The sequence below is a fragment of the Bradysia coprophila genome, unplaced genomic scaffold, assembly GCF_014529535.1.
Source record: "Bradysia coprophila strain Holo2 unplaced genomic scaffold, BU_Bcop_v1 contig_94, whole genome shotgun sequence".
Taxonomy (NCBI): domain Eukaryota; kingdom Metazoa; phylum Arthropoda; class Insecta; order Diptera; family Sciaridae; genus Bradysia; species Bradysia coprophila.
This window is the reverse complement of record NW_023504022.1, coordinates 8,812,899-8,832,714: the sequence shown is the minus strand read 5'-3', so window position 1 is coordinate 8,832,714 and position 19,816 is coordinate 8,812,899. Positions and strand designations below refer to the sequence as shown.

Sequence of the window (19,816 nt, the reverse complement as noted above, 5' to 3'; positions counted from 1 at the left end):
CTTAATAAACAGCCGTAATCGATTCAAAATATTTTTTTCAAAGATTTTGCTGATGGAGTTTGGCAGGCTAATTGGTCTGTAGTTGCTAGCACCTGATGTATCCTTAAGGAATGAATACTGCTTTTTTCAACTGTGATAGTCTGTCGTTCCACCTTTTCTTATTGAAGAATTTAAATTGAGCTTTGATCAATTTGTTCAGATGGTTAATTTTCTTGTCAATGCTGAGGACATGGTTTCGCTGCCACTGTCGATTTTTGTAATTTCTAACTGATATTAACTTTGATATCGTGTTGTCTAGAGTCGGCGAGTGGTCGACAGTCTTGTACACAAGAATGGTGAGGCTGTCAACCTCTTAATTGTCAATGAAATCATCAATCAACGACTTGGAATTTAAGTGGTACGGATCTGTCGACCTCCTGATTGTTACGCTAAAACCAACTTGTCACGAACTAAACGAAAACTAAACTAAAACTAATCGAAAACTTGGAATAAAATCAAAGTACTTTTTACGTTTTTGTAAAAATTTATAGTGTGGGCAAAATTGAAGTCGTGTATGGGAATTCAAAAGGCGCGGAAAAATTCCCACCCACGATGTTCCTTAGGTTAGTCCCTGAACAAGATGGTGTCGCCTAAGTTTGCAACTTTGATGCTGAGGGTTTGTACAGACCGTTTTCACATTTTTTTATTGATAGCAGACTATACCACCTGTGAGTCCTTAGGGAGACAATCTTTTAAAAATTTTCACTTTTAAACTGGGACAACTCTTCACCCATGGAACCAATTATTTGTACCATTATTAATAGAATTACAATCTCTACCAATTACAACCCCAATAAATTCCCCAGCACTCACTCCGCGGAGTAGTCTAGCTGTTCTGACTCCTAGTGTTCCAAATGGTGCGGGTTAAAGATTTACATTCGTTGTACAACACAAAGTGACAAATAATGCGAGTATCATTTTTCATCCAAAATAAATGGCAAGACAATGTGACAATCGTCGTCATTGTGTACCACAACTTTCATGTCTCTTTCCAATTGTTTTACTTCTTAAGTATAGCAAGCTCCGAATTTAAACCGTACATTAAGCCTGAGCGAAGCTTGAATTTAATTTTGTATCGACACACCACGACAGAGTAAAGTGAACCAGGCAGGAGAGAAAAAACAGGACGAAAATATCTTAAAAACTTTTTTTTTCGAAAGACCCATATTGCAGATTGTTATAGACTAACGGAAAATTTCTTAAGTTTGGTAGAATTTTTAAATTTTCCCGCTAAAAATTGACTTACATTTTTCAATTGACAGCTTGACTGACAGACATTCCGGTTGATCGCGATTTTCGACTGTTTTGAACATAACCAAAACAATTTGTCAACCCAAAGGGAACTTGTGAAATAAACAGTGGAAAATGTTACCCTTAAAAGGGCTACAACTTCTTCGTGCCCATCGTCAATTTTCATCAAAGATCCAAGTAAAATCAAAGCCAAATGAACTTTCATCGATGGAAATTCGCAACCTGTTCCTCAACTATTTCGTCGAAGAACACAGCCACAAATTTATCCGTTCAAGTCCGGTGATACCATTCTGTGATCCGACCGTTCCATTCGTGAATGCCGGCATGAATCAGGTGTGTTTTGTTTGTCGTCCCTTGTTCGTTGCCATTATCAGCAACTCTGTGATTTCAGTTCAAAAATATTTTCCTCGGTAAAGCGACACCTTCATGTAAAGCAGCCGCTAATTCACAAAAATGCATACGAGCCGGTGGTAAGCATAATGATTTGAGCATAATCGGCACGGATGGTTATCATCACACATTTTTCGAAATGCTGGGCAATTGGTCGTTCGGAGATTACTTTAAGGACAAAGCGTGTCGAATGGCCTGGGACCTGTTGACGAACGTTTACAAGATCGATTCGTCCCGTTTGTATGTGACTTACTTCGGCGGCGATGCGAAACTGGGTCTGGAACCAGATTTCGAATGTAAAGAAATATGGCAGAGCATCGGTGTGCCGCTTGATCGAATTCTACCGTTCGGTATGAATGAAAATTTTTGGGAAATGGGTGCAACGGGACCGTGTGGATCGTGTACCGAAATCCACATTGACCATTTACCTAACAGTGATCCAATGCAGAGAGGTCGATTCGTAAATGCTGGACTACCCGATTTGACTGAGCTGTGGAATGTCGTTTTCATCGAATATAATCGGTTGGTCGGATTGGCTGTTCGATTAGCGAATATTTTAGAGATAACCACTTTTCTCACTACAGAAATACTGATGGAACATTGGAGCCACTGAAGCAAAAATTCATCGATACTGGAATGGGATTCGAGAGATTGGTAGCTGTATTGCAAGGGCAGTCAAGTAACTACGACACCGACCTGTTCTTGCCGATTTTCGATGCAATTTCCAAGGTTGGTTTCGTTTTTAAGTTAACTTCGCAATTAGTAAGGCAAGATATTTGCAGGAATCAGGGAAGACCGCTTACAGTGGCATCTACAATCCCCAAGACTCAAACTATGAACTTGACTTTGCCTATCGATTAGTTGCTGACCATGTACGAATGAGCAGCGTTTGCATCGCTGATGGAATGTATCCCCAAACGAAGTGAGTTGTTTGCACGTAAGGGATCTATGTGTTCAAATCAATACCTTCTCTCATTCCAGTCACAGACTACGCAAAATTATGCGAAAGGTGACGAATGTTTGCGATCAAAAATTCCAATCGAAAAATCTCATCCAAAACGCAATCATCCCGAAAATCGTCGAATCGTTGGGACTCGTCTATCCGGAACTGGAGAAAAATGCGCAGAGCATTTGTGACATATTTCGGTACGAGGACGAGCTGTTCAAAGCTGCCGTCGAAAATAATCGCAAGAATTTCAAACTCTTGAAAATACCGGAGACAAGCAACATAAAGGAGGAGGATACGGTTGACTTTTCCAACTTTACCGTAGCCTATCGAGACGTGGAGAAGCTAGTGCAATCCCAGAAAAAATTGACAACTTTGCCGGTGGAATTCGTTTACGACAAACTGTTTGTGACGAACGGTCTGAACGATGACCTGATCCAAAAGTTGGCTGATGAGATGCACCTTAAGGTGGATATGAACGCATTTCATATTTACAAAAATGAGAAGAAGCTCGAAGCAAAATCTCGTCATCAAACCGAAACGAGTTCCATTCTCGACAGAGCAGTTTCATCCCATTTACCGGCGACCATTTTCCATCCCATGTACGATTATGCATTCGACGAAAAATCGCGACAGTTCAACGTGAATCCAATCCAAGCGACAGTTGCCATTGTCGAATACAGTGCGAACGACGACACATATCACATCATTCTGGATAGAACGAATTTCTATCATACTGCCGGCGGTCAAGACTCGGATATTGGTCAGATCACCACTGACAACAGTGTGTTCGAAGTGGAAAATGTTGCGATCCACAAGGACTATGTGGTACACTCCGGACGTTTCGTGAATGGAACAAAACCATTTCAAGCAAATGAACGAGTCAATCTTCTAGTCGATCCATACCATCGGACTCGACTATCGCAACATCATACAACGATGCACTTACTGCAAGCGGCAACGAAGCATGTTACGAATCGAATAGTTTTTCAAGAATCGAGTCGAGTGTCTGCTTCGAATTTGAAGTGTCAGTTGGGTGTAATCGGGAAGCGGATCAAATTAGATCAGTTGGAAAGTATTGAGAAATTGGTATGCCAAGTTATTCAATCGAGTGTTCCGATTGACACACAGCATGTGGCTGCCCATGAACTCTATGCTATGAACAACCTGACAACTTTGCCCGGTGCCACCTATCCAGACAATGATATTCGAGTGCTGCGAGTAAAAGATGACGTCAATGAATTTGAATCAATAGAACCGTGTTGCGGAACCCATGCCAGCAATACAAGTCAATTGGAAGATTTCCGTTTCACATCGTTCAAAGTGAACAACAGTTCGTCGTATCAAATCACGGCAGTCGCTGGACGACTGGTCGAGCCACTGAAATTGAAAGAAATCGAATTTCTGCGAGACTATGAGACGTTGAAGGAAAAAATCTGTTCCGATGCCAACGATAGAAACGTCGACGAATTGGAAGCGATCGAGTCACAGTTTAATCAGCTCAAACGGCAACTTCTCGATGGTCAGCTACCGTACATTACATCTGCAAGAGTTTTGTCAGAAATGGAAAGATTCGACAAGCAAATCCGAATAGAACAAAGGTCTCTCATCAGACAATCGATGGTCGCGGAAATAGTTGACGTACTTGCCAGCCGAAAACAATGTATTGTTCACGTTCTGGAAACGAAACATCCGCTGGAAGAGGCCTTACTTGCTGAAGCTCTATCGATGTGCAACGACCTCCCCGTCATTTTGTTGAACGTTTCAAATAATCAAATTGTTGGTGCACGTGCAAGCATACCACTGAATTACGTAGCTAAACAATTCGACGCGAAAGATTGGCTAACGGAAATTTTGCGTCCGTTTAAAATGAAATGCTCTAAAGCAAAGCATAAAAATAGTTCCAGTCAATCGTCTCTGAAGGAAATATCCAATGAATCCGTAGAACCAGCACAGTTAAAGGAAGCGACAGAAAGAACGAAAGCATTGGGAGTAAAAATGTTTAGTAAAAGGATCGCAGCTGATGAGAACCGTCGATTCGTTGAAGCATTTCAGTTGAAAAAGGACATCCAAGACTACCGGTCTAGAATCAAGAAGGTCAAGAGTTTGGACGATGTGCTCAGTCTCACTAAATTGATATGGTATGTTCGTGAAAACGTTAAACACGGTCTGTACTCCTATGAGCTGAAGAAAACTTGTTGGGCTGAATTGGCGGAGATCAACGATCAAATAGTTGACGCTCAACACGAAATTGAAAGGTAAGTTGATTTTGAATTGTCAGTTATTCGCTCCGAACTCGACTAACGGAGTCTGTTGGACCTTCATCAATCGTAGCTCTTTTTCTCTTCTTCAAAACAATTCGTGGTGTTTCGGTCCTTTCACAAATCTTACCTTCCTTTCATTACAGAAAATTGTACGATCCTGATCTGGAGAAAACCATATCCAGCGGCACATTGAACAAGAAACCTTGCGTCTTCCACGTGATTTCTACGCGACATCCTTTGCATCTTCGAACAATTATGCGAATGACGGACACATACAACCATTTACCACTGATCCTGATTGTCATTTCGGGAGATGTTGCCATTGGACGTATTAGCATACCGATAGCTGACAATGAACGAAATTTGACTGCTAAAGAGCTCAGTGACGAAATTTGTCTGAAATTTGATGGAACGACCATTCATCATGGGACACGATTAGGGACGTCGGTTTGCGACTTCCAGTTGAAATCGAGTTTAATAAACGAAGCAAATCTGAAAGAGATGTTTCAACGAATCGAAAATTTAGTTAAGAATGCTGTGTAAACGGGAAGGCAGTCGAATCCAGTCAGTGTTAGTGAATTTGTTACAATAAAAGTACCAAGTGGCAAAGTGAATGTGATGTCTTTTGCAAGCGAACAAGAAAGGAATTTTTAGTAAAATGGTAAGTGCACTCCTCTCTCTCTCTCTCACAATCATCTTGTGTTTTATGCAGGTGACTCAAGATCGTCACAAATGCATTTAAATATAGAAACGCTTTTTGGGCTTTTCATCTATTTTTACAAGTTCTGCTCTAACCTGCCCTATCTGGGCTAAAATTATCGAACTGCAGAGGGAATTCAGACCATTTTTTTGGTTCCCTTTTGAATTCTGTTGATGGTCAAGGTAACAGCCAGGGCCTACTTTTTAGAAACTTTTAGAGAAAATCGAGAAAATCAAGAAACTTTGAGAAATTCAAGAAACTTCGAGAAATATTTCTTGAATTTCTCAAAGTTTCTTGATTTTCTCGAATTAGAGAAATTTCAAGAAATTCCAGAAAATTCAAGAAATTTGAGAAACATCGAGTTTCTTGAAGTTTCTCGAATTTCTCGAATTCGAGAAATTTTAAGAAATTCGAGAAATTTCGAGAAATTCAAGAAATTAGTTTCCAAAAAGTAGGCCCTGGTAACAGCAGTTCATAAGAAAAAACTAGGAGCGAACTAGAAAATTCGTCTGAACTCTCTGCAGTTTTATAGTTCTAGGATAGGGGAGACAGTGGACCATGAAGACGTCATTTATTTTTAGGAGCTGACTACAAACTTATTAAGAGTTAGCCAAAAACGTAAGAAATTTCTAGTGTCAAAAAAGTAAGAAAGTTGAGGAACAGTACCGTGAAAGTAGTTATGCCACACGAAAAATCTTTCGTAAAAGTAAAGTGTAATTTTCATAGAGAAGATCGTCAATGTCATCCCTGATATGGAACTTTCCATAATTCTTGAACAGAAATCAAGGAGAGGGAAAGTAGTGATGAAATGTCTGTGCAAGAAACACTGGAACTAGTGTCTCAAGTTATAGCTACGTGTCTTTTATTAATCTAGAAAAAGAACTTAAAAAATCCACATTAGGAGATACATGACTTTGAAAAACCATATTTCCGACTCATGAACATGAACCATGGCCGGACGGCTGAAATAAGAAGTAGTTGAATGTAGCTTATGGCTTCAAAGTTGACACTTTTTGTGGAAACTATAATACTGACTCCATTCGAGGAAACAAAATTGTTCCTCAACTTTTCATAGCAAAAATCGTAAAGAACTTAAGGCACACGGAATTACAAAAGTACCTGCACTATAATATACAGGTGTTTCACTGACTCTCTTTTTCCAACTTTTTCGACGTTATGAAATTGGCATTATTAAGGTGGATGGTGTATATATTTGTAAAAACAGAAGTCTCAGTCAATGGTAAATACGTTAGCACGACAGTCAAAAATTTGCGAATAAAACATCATAGTCACAGGATGAGAATGACTCCGCAAACTGTAATAAATGACATTAGACAGACATGCAAAATAGAAGTGCATACTCTCAGGAATAGGAAAATTATTCAATTCTTGCTCAAGTGGACTGAATTTTTTTGGAAAAAATCAAGTTATACAGAAACATTTTTGAAAATCATTGTCTCGGCATCCGGAAGCAGGACTGACTGTACTGGGTGATCGGGCGATACCCGATGCGCCTTTTGCTTTTTTGGCGCTCCTCAGACCAAAAAGTTTATTTAGGCGCCTCTGAACCTTTTTCAGCCAATTCGCCCGATGCGCCTTTTGGTAGCCAGTCCGGAAGAATGAGATGTTCCTTGTTATCACGATGGATAACTTGAGCAATACCCTATTTCCAAATTTTTATTTTGATGAAATTGATGAGGTTAAGTTCGTAGATTTTTTCCTTGTAAACTCGTTGATAACACGTTAACTTGTGTAATTCGTAAACGATTTCCAAAAAAATTCCTTATTCGACGAGTCATCAAATTCAGGATTTCTGGTCTAACAATCTAGAAGTACTTCCCAAAAGAGTTTTGTTTGCTTTCTTGATAACACGATAATTCGAGTAATTCTCAGAGGCTTCCAAAATCGCAGATGTGAAAATATTTTGTTATATTTTCATTTGGACTTAGTTCAGCTAAGTGAGTTCGCTAAGACAATTTCTGTGTGAAACTGTATTCTTAAAAGAATTTTTCCTTTGCTTTAAAGGCTTATGAAAGAAGAGAATAATTGAACGAGTGTGAACTATGCGGACAAGGTTCAGCGTTTTTTAGTAGATAAAAGGAGTAAAATATCGCTCGTGTCATTTCATAAAAAATCTAGGCCTTAGAACACGTCTGTTGAAGCAAAGTCCTGTGTATCACAAGTTTCGATTTTGGAAATGAATTGAAATTTCTATATTTTTTCCACACCAAAGGGGCACTGAATCACTTATCCTTACATAGAAAAACGTCACTGATAGCATTAAGTAGCTAAACTGTAGAAAAGATTTCTTTTGAATAATGCTACTCGAAATTTTGTTCTACAAAGAAAAATTAAATCGCGTTACTCGTCCATAGAATCAAAAATGTAAAAAACTAAAAATTGTGTAAATCAAATTTTAATATTCACAAATTCCGGTGTCACTATCGTAGTCACAGATGTCTTTCACAGAATCTATGTTTTGAGTCCATCGATCTTCATGATCTTCATATGTCTCAGCATCAGCGTCACTCGCGTCAGGAACATGTGATGAAACCACAAAGTCTGCATCTTCAATCTCCGAAAAATAGTCGCGTTCTGACTCAGGATCCGAGAAATATTCGACATCCTCTGTATCTTCGTCGCAAAAATATTCAACATCTTCGGTTTGGCTCATGAACAGTGGTGACGTTGGTTCTGTAAAATCACAATGGAACACTAAGATAGGCAAAAACTATATTCAACTATAACTATATTTTCAAACAGCCTTTACCATTCGCCTTCACTTCAGTTACATTTGCTGGTACAGTTTGGATATCAGTACCCAAAGACAATAGTTTCAGCTTCGCAAGATTTAGTTTTGCTTGGGAATCCATGGCGCTGCCCTTTTGTAGGATGTTCGCAAATTATATCATTTGACAGAAATAATTCAGCACACTTCATTTATCAAAAAAAAATCATGGCAGTGACCGTTCAAACAAATCGTCTTTTGCCGGAAGAAAATTGTTCCACAACTTTTCATATCAAACAACATGAAATAAAGATAAATCTTAAAGTTCTTAAGGCACACGAAATTACACTAGTACTTCTAGCATTATTAACCTGTGTTACAGACGCCAAACATAGTATTATTAATCTGTTGATTTCAAATCTTGTACTTCAATTTTTTTAACATGCATTTTACAATGTTAAGGACCATATTACCCAGAGCTTGTCATTATTTTCGTCGTCATTATCGATAACAGCCGTATGTGACAGGTTAAGGTGGATGGTGTAAATATTTGTAAAAAAAGAAGTCTCAGCAAAGCACCTAGCAGGGTAATAGAGATTTTTACACGTCAAATAGAGTAGTATTTTGATACCATTAATACCATTAGCAGCCTTAATTGTAATTTTGCAATGACATTAAGATAAAAAAGGTATGGAAATATTCACATACTTCGATTAAAGTACTGCTCTATCTTTTCTATTACCCTGCTAGGTGCTTTGGTCGTCTCAGTCAATGGTACAAACGTTAACACCACAGTAAAAAATTTGCGAATAAAACACAAGAACAAATTCTTGGGAATGGTGTATGCTATTCAGCACGAAAATGTTTTGAAAATCGTCTGAGAAATGTTTGTGTCATACGAGTCATTTAGTGTGTACAACCATTACAACCATTTCAACGACCCAAAATAATAAAGCCTGAGTGAACTTTAGGACATTACCAATGCGATTTAATCGCTAGAAAAATTCCATGTGGAATTGTCTGACACGGGAATCGAACCTGGACCATTTTTGTGAAAGGCTAGTTCCACTAAGCCCGCAGTTCTTTACCAAATTTCCAACTGTTGCAAATTCTGCACACCAGTGAAATTTATCGAGTATAAGATAAAAGTATGTCGAACATACCAATTTCTTTATGAGGTGATCTGGATTGAAAAAGAACGGAGTTTACATAGGGGTCCGAACTACATTAAGATTAGAATCATGTAACATCTAAATTGGTAAGTTTCCGCTATCAAATTATATGTCTACTTTTGGAGATTTAATTCATAAGAAAAATCAACACTAAGGAGGTATCGAAAGAATTCAATTGATTTTTTTAGTGATCATCAAGCACTTATAATAATGCTGACGATCATAATCTTTAGCTGTTTTATCTTTCTGTGCCTACGACTCGGATAAACATAAACAAATTTCATAAACTCAGAGTATCACATCAATAATTGGTAGATAATGTGGAACGTACCTACTATATAATGAGAAAACTTGAAGCTAAAATTCGCGATTATAAAACTTTTCTTTGCAGAGCCTATTTTTGAGAAAAATTTTATTTAATTTTCTTGTTGTTTTTCTCGAAATGTTTTAAATATTTTCTCGAATTTTTGGGAAATCATTTTCCTAAAGATTCGAGAAACTTGGAGAAAATCTTTTCTCGACAATAGGCCCTGCTTCTTAGTCCAATTAAAATAAACTTTGGAAGAATGTAACAATAAACAAAAGTGGAAGAGATGAACTTGAGAGCTTGAGATAACCATTTTCAATAAACACATCATAAGGTCAAGAATTAGAACAAATCGATTCTACGAGTTGTTGAGGAACTTCTTCAAAATGGGTCGTATATTAGACATAGCGGTGTTTGTATTCACAATTTCTCTCGATATTTGAAATTGTTGTCAGTTGTGGTTTTCTTCGTCGAAAAAATGGTCGTAGAACAGTTTCAGTGAATTTTCCACTAATTAGAATAAACTCAAGAATAAAGTTTCAAACTTCAAAAGTTCCTCGTAACATAATACCGTCAGCGTGTGACGATGGGTGGACGCCGTACAACGATGAAAAATGCATAAAAATATTCTCAGACAAACTTCTCCAATATTCAAGTGCAAAAACATGCTGTGAATCTGTGAACTCCATCTCTGGCACCCCGTCTCTACTTTCTATCAAAGACGCAAAAGAACAGAAGTATTTCCACAATTTCATCTTCGTCACCAGTAAAGTTCAAAGCAATTTATGGCTCGGATTACAAAAAACAAACGGTTTATATACATGGCCCGATGGTAGCTCACTCGAATTCTCCAATTGGATTCATACTACAGTGGAACCTGACGCACATTGGATCAATGAAACAATGGAAAGTGAAAATACCTCTCAATGTGTTGAGATGAACAAACAAGGAAAATGGTTGCCGGTAAATTGTACCAGAAACAATACGTTCGTCTGCGAAAAACAGCAAACCTGGCCGCTTCACAAGATTCAAAAATCGTTCATAGAATTCAAAAAGCAGCAACAGAACAATCCCGTTCCCATTGGATTCATTTACGTCCAGCTTAGTGAGCAGCCTGATCCAACAGTATTGTGGCCAGCAGTAAAGTGGGAAGACATCACATCAAAATACGCAGGACTGTTTTTCCGTGCCGAAGGATCTGGTTCGTTGCAATTTGATGGCGGCGAGCAAGACGATAATCTACCAAAGATAATTTCCGTAGAGCCTCAATCGTTTGAAACAAGAGAACGCATGTTAACACTGTGTAATAATGGTGGTGTGCGCATTAAGTGGAAAGAAGACTATCAACAATTTCCTTGGGGTGTCAAAGTAAATTATTCGGAAGAGGAGGTTCGACCACGTAACCAAGCTGTCCGAGTTTGGACACGAACACAGTAAGCGATAAGTTTTAGATTACTACGAGTAAAATAAAAATCGAATCTGGATTGTATCCGTCTAATGTGGTTAGTGTGGTTCCAGTGAAGACATTCTTTCATTGGTGTTGTGGTTCGAAAGCTTCAAATGTCTGCTTCAGTAAAGACATCCCATTTTTCTTTGCATGGAACATTGAAAACCAAGGTTTAATTTTGCTTCACTTCCGCATTTTAGTCAATCCTTACTTTCAATACAATTTATGCAACTCAGCATCATAATGTGCAAAATGTGCAAAGTTCTTTATTAGGCTCACGATGTCAGGCAGGCACTTTCCACTCAATGTCTTCATAGCTATTTTGCTAACTAATTTTGTGCACTAGATGTGAGTTTGCCGATACGAGCGAAGCGAGTTAGGTAATACACAACACATCGTCTGCGCAAAGCCTCATTTACTAGCGTGTTAGCAACAAGTTTTTGTCTGCTTTTAGTTGAAAAATTCATAATTAATAGACATGATAGGTATTAGCCTAGGAGACCTTCTCTTTCACTCATAGTCTCGAAAATTATCCTGTTTTTACGTTTCGTGTCGAGATGAGTCTTTATACAAACAACAGTGAAATTTGAGGTTTATTTTGTGTTTATTTTATCCATGAATATCGACGAAAGTCAATTACTTCCGTCGCATCCTCCGCACTTTCATTTCTACGCTCTTCAAACTGTAAAAGGTTACGTTGAAAATATTTCTAAAATTTACACCAATTTCATTGTCAGCCGATTTTGATCCTCTGGTAGAAAGCGAACGGACCTTACTCATCCAAACTCCATTCAGATTAGAATAATAACATTGGCGGTACCTACGATTTTCAAATTTCCAACGTTATAAAAAAAGGAAAATAATCTCTTCTTTAATTGTTTACTCACCACCAAGCCCCTTTGTACCTTTCAGCACAATTATATGTACCTTCGTTTTGTTTGTCTTTTGTTGTGAACATAGCTCCATTATGATACGTAAGAGAGTCACTAATTTGTCCTTCACTAGTGAAATTTCCAACGTAGAGTTTGTAGTTTTCGTCCTCCGTACCAATTCGGAATGGAGAGTATTTGGCATAGGCAAATTCGTTCTGTTGGAAACCAGTCAATTCAATTTTCAACTGATAATCGTTATTCTCTGTCAATTGGTGAATTAAATTATTCCCAAGCCAATGGTCACTGTCAACGCTGCCAAATCCATTCCTATATTCTACCCAGTTTCTAAAAAAGTCCGTCAATCCGTCGTATCTGACTTGAATGAGAGTCCATCCACCTCCTTCCGTTTCCATGTCGCACCACACTGGAAACGGTCTGAACGAAGCTTCAGGTTTGATACGATAAACGCCGCTCATTGTAAATCCTTTCTTCAGGGCATCTTCACAATCAACGAAATAGGTGAATGGGTGGTCAGTTAGTCGTGACAGACTTTTTTCGACATTCTCTTCGAACACTCCATCACTTTTAAATTCACAAAAAAATTCCCTAGCAGATTGACCAGCAACTAAGCTAGCGATAAGCAGCGCAACGATTAAATTTCTGTTCATTTTATCAAAAGAACTCTGTCTTTGAGTTGCACTCTCAGCCTTTATATCACGGCGAAATGTATTGATAACGAATATCAATTGATAACGGTCTCATTTCGTAGAATTATGGACAGGAGAGATTACATTGATTTCCTGTACTTTCATTATTTATCACACAGAAGATAAAAGTACCGCCGCGTTTTCATCGACATCAATTTTTAATCATATTTGGCAAAGCACCTAGCAGGATAATAGAGGTTTTTACACGTCAAATAGAGTAGTATTTTGATACCAATAATACCATTAGCAGCCTTAATGGTAATTTTGCAATGACATTAAGAAAAAAAAGGTATGGAAATATTCGCATACTTCGATTATTTTTTTCTATTACCCTGCTAGGTGCTTTGTATTTGGATATATAAAACGATTTCGCTATGTTGATAGAAATTATGTGAATGAACGATAAGTAGTTCAATCATTTAGCGTTGACCTTGGCTGTTATTTCCAGAGTCGCTCTGCGAAAGAGCTGATGCAATTTGTCTGAGATTCGATGGAACGATTATTCATCATGGGACAAGACTAGGCTAGTCTGCAGGCTAGTCTGACTAACGCCGTCGGTTAATGACTTTCAGTTTAAACCGATTTCAATAAATGAAGAAAGTTTGAAAACAGCTTTTACTACCTGCGGACTATTGTGGACTATTTTAGGTCCATTTTTTGATTTTCCTATGAAGAAATCAACTTTCCCAGAGGGTAGGTAGTTAAATCGACAACTGTTTTTCGACAAGTGCAGTTATTTATACTTTGCTTTCGGCTCGGATATACAAACTCTGCACTTGTCGAAAAGACAGTTGCAGAAGCTAGTTGCTCAAAAACACAAAATTGTTACCTCATGTAATGAATTACTTTCGCAGCATCCAACGTAACATACTATTCAACGAATTGGAAATTTGAAATTGTAATGTAAAGACAGGCGAGTCTAGTTAGTGAATCTATTGTAATGAAAGTATTAATTGACAAAACAAAAATGTTTTTTCGCGAGCAATGATGATAGACATTAACTTGTAGTATAATGATTGTAAGTTGTCGTTAAGTCTATCCAAAATGAATAAGAAATGAAAAAAGTCCAAGCCTCAATCGTTCATTATAATGAATGGCACACCATACTAATTTTGGAATGGCATTCTTCATTTTAACAACATGCGCGAATATTTTGTGTGACTTCTGTCGTCTCATTTATGCAAATGACGCAAAATCATCACAAATGCATTTCAACATTAGCCAACGCAATGCACTTTGGGTTTTTCATCTATTTTTACAAGTTCTAAGCCCTAAAATAGCACTAGTAAGGTGGATGGTGTAAATATAGAAATAGAAGTGCAAAAGTCTTCTTCTTATATGTGAATGATGGATATTTTCGCCACTCTTCAAATGACCTACACTTAAAAAATTGGAACCTCGAAACTATTTATACATCGGTGAGTCTTCGTAGAATCATATCTGTAAAAATTTGCAAACTTTTCCTTAAGGCTTCTGCAAAGGTATGCAAGAGCCTATTTCTGTAAAAATGTAAATCTGGGTGGCATGTCAAGAACTATATTGAGTTGTTAACATTCCATTTCTCTTCAATAAGCACCTGTGATCCAAAAGAATTTTATTTTAAACAACTTAGCTGATCTTTGGAATGATTTTAGAAAAACTCTTCTTACTGAACACTCGAGTCATAGTGATAGACTTACTTGAACTACTCCAATCATATAACATTTTAGAAGGGGCAAGATTTTAGCATGCGTTTTACTTTGTGAGACAGCATTTAGAGGCTCTAAATTAGAATTTTTATCATCGCTCCACCCTAATTGCATTTAGGGGCCATTCACAAAGATTGTAGGTTTCTATGCAGAGAGGTAGTGAGAGCAAAGCGTGCACTTTAAACATCTTCAAAAATATCCGAACAAAACACCATAGTCACAGGATGGAGCTGTAAAATTTGTGTTTTACAGAACTTGTACTTTGTGAATGGCCCCGCAAACTTTAATAAATTGCATTAGACACACATGCATAATAGAAAAGTACACTGCAGTTTACCTAGTCGCGAAATCTTTTTTAGTTGATAAATTGTTGTAAGAGATGCCTTTGGACAATTTGGTAATTATTGATATAAGGAAGAGATCTCATTTGTTGTGCTAATGATTTTTCATTGCAACTAAAGACTGGCTTTTGTAAAAGATTTTTCCGTTTTAGACACTCTCGCGATTCGATTTTCTTTTTCAATCAAGTTTGTTGACAAACGTTGTCTCAGTTAGATTTAATGATTTTACTCGTAATCAACTGTAGACTTGCCTCTCTAATTTTAGAATTACTCCATAGTTGAAGACTACAATGGCACCTTACTGGAATCAGCCCAGTTAGACCTAGAATTTTCCAATCAACTGTTACCTTCGCCAACCCGATCCGATATTATTGCCAAGCATCTAGCTGCTATTCGCACCCAATTCCCACAAATGAAGGATATCAAGCACGCACGGAAATGGACAGCTGGAAGTATAGTCATCAGTAATTGTACGAAATCCATCGATGAATGCATTGAATTAATTACTGCTAGCGAATATGGAGCGGTAGAAGTGAATGAAGTGCCTAACGATTCGTATTTGCTTTTATTTGAACGACCATATAATCCGGTATTGTTGGCGAATTCCATAGGAATTCTTTGTGAATGTTCGTGTTCAGTGGAAGCACACTCTTCGGTGGGAGTCAAAGGTAATGTCGAATTGAATGTGTATGGTGAGAACGAAGCGAAATATACGTTTAGCATTGAAATGAAAAAATCACCGACTGTTTGCTGTACATACACACATTTCTGGAAATATTCCGTTGTTGGACAAGTGATGAATTTTATCGTGCATCTGGAGAATGAATGGGAAAAGAAATCGTGCTGACAGGTGAAAACTGTTAGGGTATGGTCAAAGGCAAGTAGAAACTAATGCAAAAACTTTCAACGAGTGTAGAACAGGATTCATATAATTTTCACGTGACAATACGTTTGTTATCCAGAAAATGTTCCGAAAAACGTCCAATGTACCATACCTTATGAACAATAAAAGCCCGAAAATAACTAAAGAAATAACTAACATATTAATGGTCTTGCTGTAAGTATAGGAATAAGACTTGATTGGACAGTCTTCTTTTGGCAGTGACTTTTTGACTAGTCTATAATCATAAATCTTAATATTTTTTACTACCTGCCCCAAGCGAAAGTGACCATTATCTATCTATTGGCCCCCCGTGAAAATGATCCATTACATGTTGACAATTTTCTGTCAATTTGTTTTTCATTTCAAAAGACAACACACACCGTCAACGGGCTTTTCGCCTAACTGACTGAATGAGATTAGGTAACGTCAGATTTTACGACGCTAAATGCAAATTTGGTATGGAACAATTTTTAACACATCCAAACAATTGACGGCTTTTGCGGACCTCTTGGGTAGAGGCACAATCAACGTGAAAAAAAGTCTGGTGGAAATGGACGAGGCGGCAAAGAAAGTTGGATTGGTGATTAACGAAGACAAAACCAAATTCCTCGTACTAGATAGGAGTCAGGGATCCAGAATTGGACAAAACATGACCATGAATGAGTACAATTTTGAGGTTGTGAAATCTTTCAAATATCTTGGTTCCACTGTCAACGTTGCTAACGATCTGGATGAAGAACTGAAAACCCGAACGGTGCAAGCTAGTAGGAGTTTTTATGCATTGAAACACCTCTTCAGAAGCAATCTACTAAACATTACCACCAAGTATCGGCTATACAAAACTCTGGTTAGGAGTGTTGCCACTTATGCCTGCGAAACCTGGACAGTAAATAAAGAAAACAGGCTGAGGTGTTTCGAAAGAAAAATTCAACGCTCTATCTGTGGACCAGTCAAAGTGGACGATACGTGGCGACTCAGAACAAATAGCGAGCTCATGGAAATTTTTGGTGACGAAAACATTGTTAGTGTCATCAAAGCGACACGACTATAATGGGCGTGATCCGCATGAACGATGATAGAGTGGCAAAGAAAGTTTTTGTGAGCCAATTTGACGGCACTTGGCCCAGAGGCCGCCCAAAGAAAAGGTGGATTGACTGTGTGGAAGAGGACCTACGTGAGCTCAAGACTGTATACTTTGGGGAGGTCACGCAGACCGCCATTTTATTAGATACGCGGGAACACACCACTTCTGATGACTTTACATATACAAAAAATTCACCACATCATCAAGACGACGAGAATCATCAGAGTAGGTGAATTTTTGTATGAAATCGGCCATTTTATCATCAACTGTGGTGTGTAACCCGCGTATCTGTAACTGCGTGACCTCCCCAAAGTATACAGCCTTGCGTGAGCTGGGTATTCGCAATTAGAAAGTTGTTGCCGAGGATCGTCAAAGATGGCGAAATACTGTTGTGGAGTCAGCCAAAACCCGCTTGGGTTAAAAATGGCTGTTAAGTAAGTAAGTAAGTAAATGCAAATTCGGTAACTCTAACGCTAAGCGCTAAATGTTTGAATGGTGGACTGTCATCTAAAAAATAATTAAATTTTAATTCGATAGATTTTGACCACATTGAACACAATGACCGAGTGTAGCGCATGGTCTCAGGACTCCGGTAAATCAATTAATTTTTCAATCTAATCGGACTTATTTCTACTGTGATATAAGCACGACAAAGTAAAGTTAACTCTGCCGTGGATATAAGCCTTTCAAATCGTGATGTAATCAATCAGTAAAAAAAATGAATGACAATGATCAGAGCGAGAGTTCAGAAGACCAGTTAATTATAACTTGCCTTGGGGTCCCTCTTGGGGTACTTGTTTTTATATTTTAATTTTTGAAATATTCCCCAAGTCAAGTTAAAATAACTGTTCTGGTCCACATTATATTTCCTTCTCTCTCATCATAGCAGTCTTAGTTTATTGTAATCAGATATTTACCACAGGCTAAGCGATGGAAAACTCAGCATAATAATTGTCGATCCCATCAACTCAAAATTACTTGATGTGTTTTTAGCCTTAAAAGAAATGAATCAAAAATCAAGTGTGAGTGGGCCTTTTGTGTTTTTGACGATTATTGAGACAGCCTTTTTACTTGAGCTAGTGGCTCCATGTGGTGGTATAGCTCGTCGTAAATAAATCCAAAACAAAACTTAAGTGCCCATTCCACTTAAAAAAAGTACGCCGTGAGAGAGCCGTTAGAGCGCCGTGAGAGAGCAAACTGTCAAATAAACAAAGAAAAATTGAAAAAATTCAATTTTGTCTCTCACACGGAGTACCCTTTTTGGTAAGAGGAAACTAAGCATTAAAATGGAATTAAAACGAAATTTTATTGGCATGCGTGTCTGTGTGTACATTCATTTCCGGTAAAGTACATACAAGTTACCCCAAACGTTTGCTTTCGTATTTTGTTTTCAGAGCCTCGAAGTTGAAATTTTTGCCGAAATTGAATTTTACTCCCTCCAATTCGGTCATCATGTAATTGACGCAGACGCGCAAAAAAGCCACCTTTTTCAACAACGTGCAATTTGGATTCTTGATGCTTTTCACTGTCTCCAATTGGCTGCTAAGCAATATCTGCTCTCCGGACATATGGGCCTGCTTCTTCAAAACAGGTCGGACCTCCTCAAATTCCATTTCACAATCCAGCGGTGTAAGCGTGTTCTTGCGTCGATTCGTTTTGAAATTGACATTGGAATTCGAATGTTCGTCCGAGTCAGTGCTCACTTTACCCACGCCAGACGTCGAATTTTCGTCGATGTTTGGAATGGCCGCACCGGACAATCGATAATTGTTCTGCAGTTGCTGCTTCATTTTCTGAATTTTCGAATTCGGTTTCTTTCCCATTCTGTTCGGACTCGGTCGATACAGTTTGCTGGACGATATTGTTAGGAGACTGTTCGGCTCTTCGGCTTTTTTCGCTATGCCGAATACATTCGAACTTGGCGCAGTCGAAATAATTTCACTGATTTTCAAGTGATGAGCGTCGTGATTGTAAGCCGAATCCGTTGCGTTCATGGCATTGTCGTCATTGTTCAGGATTTCTATGTGTTTCTCCGCAGACAGCGAAGTCACGTTGACAATTTTGATATCGGTGGTCGGATTCTGTGTGGCCAAACTGTGCAATGAATTTGAATTGTCGTTCATCGACGAGGTCGCTTCATCCGGTGCGACATTGTCGTCATCCGAGTAATTGGCATCATATTCGATGTACTCATCCTCGTTGTCGGCTAAGTTATTCTCTCGCCGACGAGCGGCTTGTTGTTGGTGGTACTCTTGTGAATATGCATCGTTCGAATCATTGTGATTGGATGAGTCGGATTCGGGCATCATATAGGGATTTGGTTTCGGTGGCTTGTAGGCTTTAGTCTTTGACTTTCCCTTCGTATTGTATCGGTTGAACTTTTTGTTGGTTGGACGTGGTTTGGTCTTTTCCTCTGAAAAAAATTGGCATAGTTAGAGATACTCATTCCAGACACTGTAAAGTGATCTCGTGATCAACTTACTCCTCTGGGACTGAACGAATTTATTTCGTGTAAATAGTCGACATTTATCGCAAATCCGTTGCCCAATTTCCAGGTCGTATCCAATATGTTTGGCGTGCGATTGAATTAGCTCCGACACTCGTTTCAGCGGATAATTATTGTTCACACTATGATTTGGAATGTTGAACGGGTTAGTGCAGTCTAGGGCAGTCATTTTGTTGCAAGTGATAAATAATGATATGTGAACGGACAACACCGAAAAATATATTTTTGTAATCAATTAGAAAATCTAGAGTAAAAAGTCAACATTGACTATCATCACCAAAAATGATAGTAAGTACGCTAAGTCGTAGCCTTATCACTATAAAAATGTGGTTGTACACAAACACTTTTGACAGCTAACTCTTCAGATGCGCGACGTTCGGGACTTTAGAATCACAACCACAGCACCTCATACTTCGATGGGTGTAATGGGAGCCGATGTTTCAATGGAAAAATCAACCTGACGAAAACAAAGTTTCATTTGAAGTGTCATA

General features: G+C 38.3%; 4 protein-coding genes across 4 annotated transcripts; 1 reads left to right on the top strand and 3 right to left on the bottom strand.

The window, feature by feature from the left end:
- The first annotated feature begins 1,311 nt into the window (after window positions 1–1,311).
- Window positions 1,312–5,504, top strand: LOC119085242 (alanine--tRNA ligase, mitochondrial). The gene is made up of 6 exons (XM_037195565.1): window positions 1,312–1,623; window positions 1,682–2,202; window positions 2,265–2,409; window positions 2,463–2,602; window positions 2,662–4,884; window positions 5,034–5,504. The coding sequence occupies exons 1-6, from the start codon at window positions 1,405–1,407 to the stop codon at window positions 5,431–5,433; spliced, it is 3,648 nt and encodes a 1,215-aa protein (XP_037051460.1). The 5' UTR covers window positions 1,312–1,404; the 3' UTR covers window positions 5,434–5,504.
- Window positions 5,505–7,996: 2,492 nt separating this feature from the next.
- On the bottom strand, window positions 7,997–8,521 carry LOC119085291. The gene is made up of 2 exons (XM_037195650.1): window positions 8,361–8,521; window positions 7,997–8,284 (listed from the first exon to the last, which is right to left on the bottom strand). The coding sequence occupies exons 1-2, from the start codon at window positions 8,461–8,463 to the stop codon at window positions 8,007–8,009; spliced, it is 381 nt and encodes a 126-aa protein (XP_037051545.1). The 5' UTR covers window positions 8,464–8,521; the 3' UTR covers window positions 7,997–8,006.
- Window positions 8,522–11,829: 3,308 nt separating this feature from the next.
- On the bottom strand, window positions 11,830–12,792 carry LOC119085280 (microfibril-associated glycoprotein 4-like). Its single transcript, XM_037195634.1, has 2 exons — window positions 12,132–12,792; window positions 11,830–12,064 (listed from the first exon to the last, which is right to left on the bottom strand). The coding sequence occupies exons 1-2, from the start codon at window positions 12,782–12,784 to the stop codon at window positions 11,881–11,883; spliced, it is 837 nt and encodes a 278-aa protein (XP_037051529.1). The 5' UTR covers window positions 12,785–12,792; the 3' UTR covers window positions 11,830–11,880.
- Window positions 12,793–18,103: 5,311 nt separating this feature from the next.
- On the bottom strand, window positions 18,104–19,703 carry LOC119085261. The gene is made up of 2 exons (XM_037195610.1): window positions 19,302–19,703; window positions 18,104–19,232 (listed from the first exon to the last, which is right to left on the bottom strand). Exons 1-2 carry the CDS (start codon window positions 19,492–19,494, stop codon window positions 18,178–18,180), a joined length of 1,248 nt encoding a protein of 415 aa, XP_037051505.1. The 5' UTR covers window positions 19,495–19,703; the 3' UTR covers window positions 18,104–18,177.
- Between the last annotated feature and the right edge of the window lie 113 nt (window positions 19,704–19,816).